This window comes from Henckelia pumila, chromosome 4, assembly GCF_033568475.1.
Source record: "Henckelia pumila isolate YLH828 chromosome 4, ASM3356847v2, whole genome shotgun sequence".
Taxonomy (NCBI): Eukaryota; Viridiplantae; Streptophyta; class Magnoliopsida; order Lamiales; family Gesneriaceae; genus Henckelia; species Henckelia pumila.
In genome coordinates, this window is record NC_133123.1 from 221,216,805 (window position 1) to 221,224,839 (window position 8,035).

The 8,035-nt window shown below is 36.0% G+C and overlaps 1 protein-coding gene across 1 annotated transcript; it reads right to left on the reverse strand.

Annotated features, from left to right (window-relative positions):
- Positions 1 to 240: 240 nt before the first annotated feature.
- Positions 241 to 6,733, reverse strand: LOC140862789 (uncharacterized). The gene is made up of 6 exons (XM_073265824.1): positions 6,644 to 6,733; positions 5,501 to 5,625; positions 5,318 to 5,384; positions 3,977 to 4,090; positions 1,080 to 3,568; positions 241 to 1,000 (listed from the first exon to the last, which is right to left on the reverse strand). Exons 1-6 carry the CDS (start codon positions 6,731 to 6,733, stop codon positions 241 to 243), a joined length of 3,645 nt encoding a protein of 1,214 aa, XP_073121925.1.
- Positions 6,734 to 8,035: the final 1,302 nt, after the last annotated feature.

Consider the following 8,035-nt stretch of genomic DNA (forward strand, 5'->3'; position numbering starts at 1 on the left):
AGACAATGGTGAATTGGGTTATTCAAATCTCTACGCATTTTATGTCCTAAGCAATTAACAATAAGATAAAGATTTATGAAGGGGACCATAGATACGCAATATAATAAAATTTCGATTTGGGACATTAAATATTAAACATAAAGGCAGAGTAGTGTATATATATATATATATATATATATATATATATAGCAACATCTAAAAGACAAAAAAAACATTGGTATTATAAACAAAATATTACATTTAATTATTTTCAACCCAAGTCCCATCACAATCTTCACGGATGCACGGTGGTTCATTCTCATCTGTTCCGTCATCATCCAATGATTTCATTGATACAAACCCTCTTGTAGAACACTGGTAGTGGATTGACTCATTTTCCAACTCATCACAATTCATGTATTCAATGTAATCCTTAGTAGGAGTGGAAAGAACAACATGCCATGTAGGATCTTTAGGATCTTCAATGTAAAATGCCTGCTTTGCTTGACTGCCCAAGATAAAAGAGTCGGACTTGAATCCAATTCTGTTGAGGTTTACCAACGTGAAACCAAGATCATCAACTTTAATACCGTTATTATTCTCAACCCAATTGCATTTAAACATTGGAACTTGAAATTTGTGATAATCGAGTTCCCATATTTCTTGAATAACTCCATAAAAAATCATGTCTGACACAATTGGATTTTTGTCCTTCGCACTAGCAACTTGCATTGTCTTTGCGACTAAACTTACCCCAGAATTTTGAACTGTTCGTGTATTATCACGCTCTTTTGTATGATAAGTAACTCCGTTAATCAAATAACTAGAGTACTTTAACACTTGATTGTTAGGTCCACGCGCTATCCACTTCAATCTTTCGGATATTTGACAGGTGGAATTGCCAACTGCACTCACACGATCACGTAACCAGTGAATAAAAGTCCGGTTATGCTCATCTTGTAACCACTTTTTGGACTTAGCTTTATGAGGAAACGTTTCCTTCAAAAATTCCATGTGTTTCCTAATGGAACAATTACTGATAAGTTATCCAATAGAATGTAAGTAAAGTGAAAAAAATATTAATAGTTAAGAGAAATTACTCGATATAAGGATCGACGTCAACATCATTTTCCAATACATAACGATGTGCTTGATTCAACTCATCATGACAAGTGGAGTGCAATACTGAACCAGACAGAGGCTTAGTAAGTTGTATTTGCCGATGTCTTGACGGGATCCCAATTGTATGCACATTAGACATGTAATCCGAGCAAAATTCCACAGCCTCTTCAGCAATATAACATTCGGCTATACACCCTTCAGGACGATTGCGATTTCGCACATAGTCTTTCAAGGTCTTCATGAATCTTTCAAATGGGTACATCTGCCTATACCAAACCGGTCCACACAATTTGACCTCCCGAACAAGATGAACAGTTAAATGAATCATTATATCAAAAAAGGATGGGGGAAAATATTTTTCAAGCAAACACAATACTGTCACAATCTCTCTTTGCAGAGCATCCAACTCTGAGACATTTATCACTTTATTACATAACACATTGAAGAAGCCACAAAACCGAGTGATAGCATCTCTAACATGTTTAGGCAAGACACCACGGATGGCGACTGGAAGCAATTGTTGCATCAAAGTGTGATAGTCGTGTGATTTAAGGCCAACAAGTTTCAAGTCTTTCATCGACACAAGATTTTTAACATTGGATGAATAACCTGTAGGGACCTTTGTTTCAGACAAAGAATTGCAAAGTTTTCTTTTCTCAGCCTTACTTAGATTATAACATGCTGCTGGTAAAAAAGTTCTCTTCTCCCCCATCTTTGGTGCCAAATCAGCCCTCAAATTCATCTCCACAAGATCTAGTCTTGCTGCTACCCCGTCCTTTGATTTTCCAGGAATGTCAAGTAACGTACCGACCAAACTTTCACAAACATTTTTTTCAATGTGCATCACATCAAGAACATGCCGAACATGTAGATGTTTCCAATACTCAAGCTCAAAGAATATAGATTTCTTTTTCCAGCAAGATTTTTTATCACCATGCTGCATCTGACACTTCCCACTCACTTTTCCCGGGCGATAATTAATTCTTTCAACTCTATCTAAAATTTCATGCCCAGTTAATGGTTTCGGTGCGGGGTTTAACTCTTGGTTCCCATTAAATGCTTTTTTCTGCCTTCGATAAGGATGACTTGGAGGAAGAAATCTTCTGTGGCCTGTGTATGACATTTTTTTACTATGCTTCAACCTTGTAGAACATGTTTCTTCCCCACAAACAGGACATGCATGATATCCTTTCACAACACAACCTGACAAGTTCCCATATGCAGGAAAATCATTGATTGTCCATAGTAAGACAGCTCTAAGTGAGAAACTTTCTTCTCGACATGCATCATATGCCTCAACACCTATATCCCATAATTTTTTTAAGTCATCAATCAAAGGTGCTAGGTAAACGTCAATATCATTTCCCGGCTGTTTAGGACCAGAAATCAACAAAGTGAGCATCATAAACTTTCTCTTCATACACAACCATGGAGGAAGATTGTAAGTTATCATCACAACTGGCCAACAACTATATGCAGAACTCATTAAACGATGAGGATTGATCCCATCTGCTGATAAGGCCAATCTAAGATTTCTAGGTTCAGCAGCAAAATCTGGCCACTTGTGATCAACTACTTTCCAAGCGGGCGCATCGGCCGGATGACGCAAGTGTCCATCACGAATTCTTTTATCAGCATGCCAAGTTAACTCCTTGCATATCTCCTTGTTCCGAAACAATCTTTGAAATCTTGGAATAGGTGGGAAGTACCAAAGGACCTTTGCAGGAACTCCTTCATTTATCGTAGAATTTTTACCCAACTTCCACCTTGACATCCTACAAATAGGGCAATTGGAAAAACCCTCGTACTCCTTCCGGTATAAGATACAATCATTCGGACAAGCATGAATTTTCACATAATTCATCCCTAATGCACACAAGCTTTTCTTTGCATCATACAAAGATGAAGGCAATTCATTGTCATCTGGAAGCATTTCTCCGAACAAACTAAGTAAGTCTGTGAAACTTTTATCACTCCAACTATATTTTGCCTTCAAGTTATACAATTTCACAAGTGCTGATAACTTTGTAAATTTTGTACATCCAGGAAACAAAGGTTTCTCGGCATCTTCAAGTAGCTTATGGAATTGGTTTGGATTTTCAGCATAACTGTCGTATGCTGCATGTACCATATCAAAAGGGTCCTCAGCAAAAGTTTTTTGTTCATCTCGCCCTACTTGATCACTGTAATTCATTGAGTTGTCGATCGTAGATCTTTCCCCATGCCAAATCCATTTATGATATGTTAAATCTATACCATTACAACACAAATGTGCTCTTATAGTGTCAACATCTTTCAGCTTCAGATTACCACATCTTGAACATGGGCAAGCTATTTCATTCGGATCGGTAGCGTTTCGCATTGCAAACTTCAAGAAAGACTCTACCCCAACCTCATATTCATGTGATAACCTATTTTTTGACATCCACTCTTTGTCCATCTTTTTAATAGCTAATGAGTCAAAGAACTGATTAAAAAATGATGCAAAGAACTCTAAAAGCATGGTAAGGTTAAAGAAGGTATAAATGATAAAAATCACCCAAAAAAAATGAATTTTACAAGTAAGCAACAAATTTGATGGTCATACTTCCAAAAATCAGAAATAAGAAATGAAGAAAATTATTGTTTTTTTAATGTCCAGAAATGGTATCTTTCAAACTTTTTTCCCTAGCAAACTCTTTTTTTTTTTCCTATTTTTTAATGTCAAGAAATGGTATTTTAAATGGTAACTTCACAAACTCTTGAAGTTAGACTTTGCAAGAGATTTTAATCTTAAAATTTTAAAAAAAAAATAACAAAAATAGAAGGTTCAGAAAACCCACCACAAGTCTGAAAAAAATTGCAGAAAAATACTTGAACAAAGTGGGGTACCAACCTTTTTTAATGTTAGGCAAACTTCTGAAAAATCTCCGGGAGCAATCAGTTTTGTGGATGCAAGTTTGGTCAATTCAGTAACAGCCTCTTTTCTCTCCGACCATTTAGCAGCTTTCTGAAAAATAAATAGCAACCATTACACTTAAATAACAAACATTAAAAACTGAAACAACAACAAGATATACGGAAAAAACTAATTAATGAACAAGGCACAAGACAAAAAAGAGGAACACAAGATAATTTACGAGATAAAACTTGCCTAGACAGAGAATCCAAAATGAAGATATCCATGTAGACCAAAGGAGAAGGAAGGCCACACTTTGAAATGAAGGCTCGACAGATTAATTGGATGTTTAAAAGAACATCGATATATTAGAGATTTAGATTGCATTACCTATTTGCTGCTCACAACATTCATGCATAATATCAGTATATCACAAACTTACGTTTGGCATATGTTGCAAATCCTTTCATCCAACTTTAATTTTTTTTATTTTTTTTATAGATAATTTATAGTCTATTATGTAAAATTTCTTAAGAGATCAGTATGACGAGTTAAGTAGCAAACTACACTAGTAAGTATTTGAAAATCAAATGAATTTTGATATGCGTAATGCAATGCTACACTTTATGGTTCGGTTATATGAAATATGCATATGTTTGTGCAATGTCTTTCCATTACACCATTTTGTTTTTTCATCAACAACGTGTCTCTTGCTAGTTGCTATATTACGGAATGTTGTTACCTTTTTGAATCATGAACTTGCAAATTGTTCTCATTGATGGAGTTTCTCAAGTCACAGTTTAATTATTTTAAATCATACTTTCAATGTCATTGAACTGCTTGCTTGAAGTCTCCTACGTATTTGTCCATTTTTGGTGCTACAGCAAGATAATAATCATTCGGTTTATGTTGATGCCGAAGTGTAATGAATTCCAATTTACTGTTGAATGTGGCTGTGCAACCCTACACGAACTTGTGACAAATTATAAGAGCCTGATTTTATCATCAATTGAAAATCAACATATGACCTAGAGAATAAATTTGAAATGTGATTGGTTGAGTTCATGATATTCCAGATTTGAGAGAGGACAAGCAGTTCAAAAATTACTATCCCGGAGCATTCACTATTTCCACCCAACAGGTGCATATGAGAACTCTACCTCAAGCTAAGTTGTCATTATAAAATTTATACCAACATTGTTGATTATTCAGAGGATTGGATAGATTTTGCACTCGTGGTAGCGACAACTTAACCTTAAATTAAACAAGCTAGATCTAATGAGACATGCCAATGTTTAGATTAATTACTCCCAAAATTTGATATGAACTATAACTTACTGCAGCAAGGTTGATTATCTTGGCTTTTAAATTCGGAATTTGAGGTTCTTGTTTACAGGGCGAAGAACTAAAGAAGCAAATAGGAGCAGTAGCATATATCGAGTGCAGTGCCAAAACCACATATCATATTAACCATGAAGGTATTAAAACCACATATCATATTAACCATGAAGGTATTAAAACCTGAAAGCATCAATCTCAGAGGAATCTTTAGGAAGTTGTTCCGCTAATAGTTGTCGAGCATTATCATCAGAACTTGAATGATGCGTGCCACTGCTACTAGTTACCTTAGAAGATTGGACTTCCCCCTACAGGGGAAAAAAGAGATTTAATGGAACAAAATCTAAATTCAGCATCACAATAATGAACAAAAACAAATTTAAAAGGATTAAATAAAACAATAACAAAAAAGTACAAGATATAACCATATGCTAAGAATAAATAGAGCAGAGCCCCAATGGGAACCTTTGTATTTTCCAAATTTGGGTGTTATGTACGAGATCTTGCATTTTAAAAACATACACCTCTGCCACTCTATTTTTTCTTGGAAAGCACAATCCACCTCAAAACATTGAGGCCCACTGAAGCAAACATCCCACTGAAAATTTTCAACCCATTCACCAAAAGCACAAAAAACAGTAAACCTAGACTTAGCATCTACTAAAAAACCACGAAACATGAGAACGAAGCTAGAGAACAAAGAAACAAAACTTACACGGTGATGTCTGCCTTTATCAGTTTCAGTCATTATTAAATTGAAGTAATGGAACATATAAAACAATAGTTTCTTTCTCGATTTGAGTCTATTTTCATCAAAATATTATTAAGACAAACCTATGTGTCCTTGGAAGCTACCAGCTGATTTCAGTCCCTGGAACAAGCCCTGAAGCAATCTATCAAAAGCAAGATAGGGACTGTTACATAGCAGAATAATGGGCCTCTCTGTAACAGAGATGTAGGGGGGGAAAATATGGGGATGAATTAAGCACTGGACCCATATATTGTATAATTCACATTAGCACTTTACAAGAAAATAAAGGGTGGAGTGCAAATTGCAATAATGAAGGGTGAAATGGGGCCGAGTGGCAGGGCGTGGGAGAATAAATTATAAAAGAAAGAAACGTTTGAATTTCTTGCAGATTATCATAAAAAGGAGTCGAGAGTAATCAAATCCAGATGCTACGTCCATTAAAAAAAGAAACAAAAGGTTTGCCCAACTTATCAAATTTTGATATCACTGAAAATTATTTCGAGGAACTGTTGAGCAGAAGCATGGTGATGGTTCAAAATGAGGAACAATGGGCCACCCAAGGGCCTAAATCATACCGTATTCCCATCATCTTTCAGCAACTTTCCATTTTTGGAAACATTGGAATTCCCAGAATCCAGAATAATGCAAACCGTGCACAAGAACATGAACTACTCTAAAAACATACAAGAAATCATAATAGTAACAATTTAAATTGGCAATAAAAAAACACATAAACAAAGGCATACCGGGTGGGAGGGATTGCTTCAACTTTTCCGCCTTCTCAGCATCAAACACAGAGAGTGTATAAAGTTACTTGGAGCACCGAACTTTGAACTTCACCGTACCCTTGCTTTTCTTAATTTTAACAGCACGTGCGTCCTTCCTTCTTGCGGTGAGAAGGAAATCCTTGATCTCGTGGATTTGCTTAGGCTGCAAATCACAAATCGGCACACAAAAGCCCAAAACACAGTAAACATAAACTTAGCATCTACTAAAAGACCACGAAACAAGAGAACGAAGCTAGAGAACAAAGAAACAAAACTTACAAAGTGAGGGTCGCGACTGTAGTGAAATTCTAAGCTGTAAAATTGAGATTGAAGTCGCGATTTGAGTTGCTAAGGCTTGGGCTAGCTGAAAGGAGGCCAGGCGACTAGATTCCGGCGATCGATCGGCGTCTTGGGCACCGGAGAAGAGCCGGGTTGAAGGGGCGACGGGTTAGGGTTAGGGCTAGGGATTGGGTTTCTTTCTTTCCATCGCTACTGTGCCGCTTCTGCGTGTGGTTATTATTTTTGTTGAGTGTACGTGTAGTGTAGGTTATTATTATAATGTATATATATGTGTAATTTTTTTTAAAAAAAATAATAATAACAACGACAACGGTTTTAAATTGCGTTGTCGTAGAACCCAAAACAACGCAGATTAGACAACGGTTTTTTAAAACCGTTGTCGTAAGTCAAAAAAACACGCTCATAGACAACGGTTTTAAAAACCGTTGTCTTTGACATATATACGACAACGGTTTTTAACAAACCGTTATCGTTATTAATTTAAAAAAGATCTACGACAACGGTTTTTCTAAAAACCGTTGTCGTATACTAAAAGACAACGGTTTACATATAAAACCGTTGTCGTTTTAGTGTGGTTAATTACTAAATTTGTTGTAGTGGATCCATCCAAGATTGGAGGATGTTGAGCAGTTCCTTAATAAGATATCTCCATTGTGATATCCTGTCAAACACAAAAACAGAATCACACTTAGTATCGTCAAGTGAATGTCTCTGACGCCAATTGTATAGTTTGGACAGTCTGAAATCACAAAAATACCAGAAATAAATATTCGAGAGTGTGTATCTTTCAGTGTTGTCAACACTTCACGATAACACTATGCAACAAAATAATTAACTAACAGTAAAAGTAAATAACAACACAGAAAATTATGCACAAGTATCAAATACTTGTGCGATGCC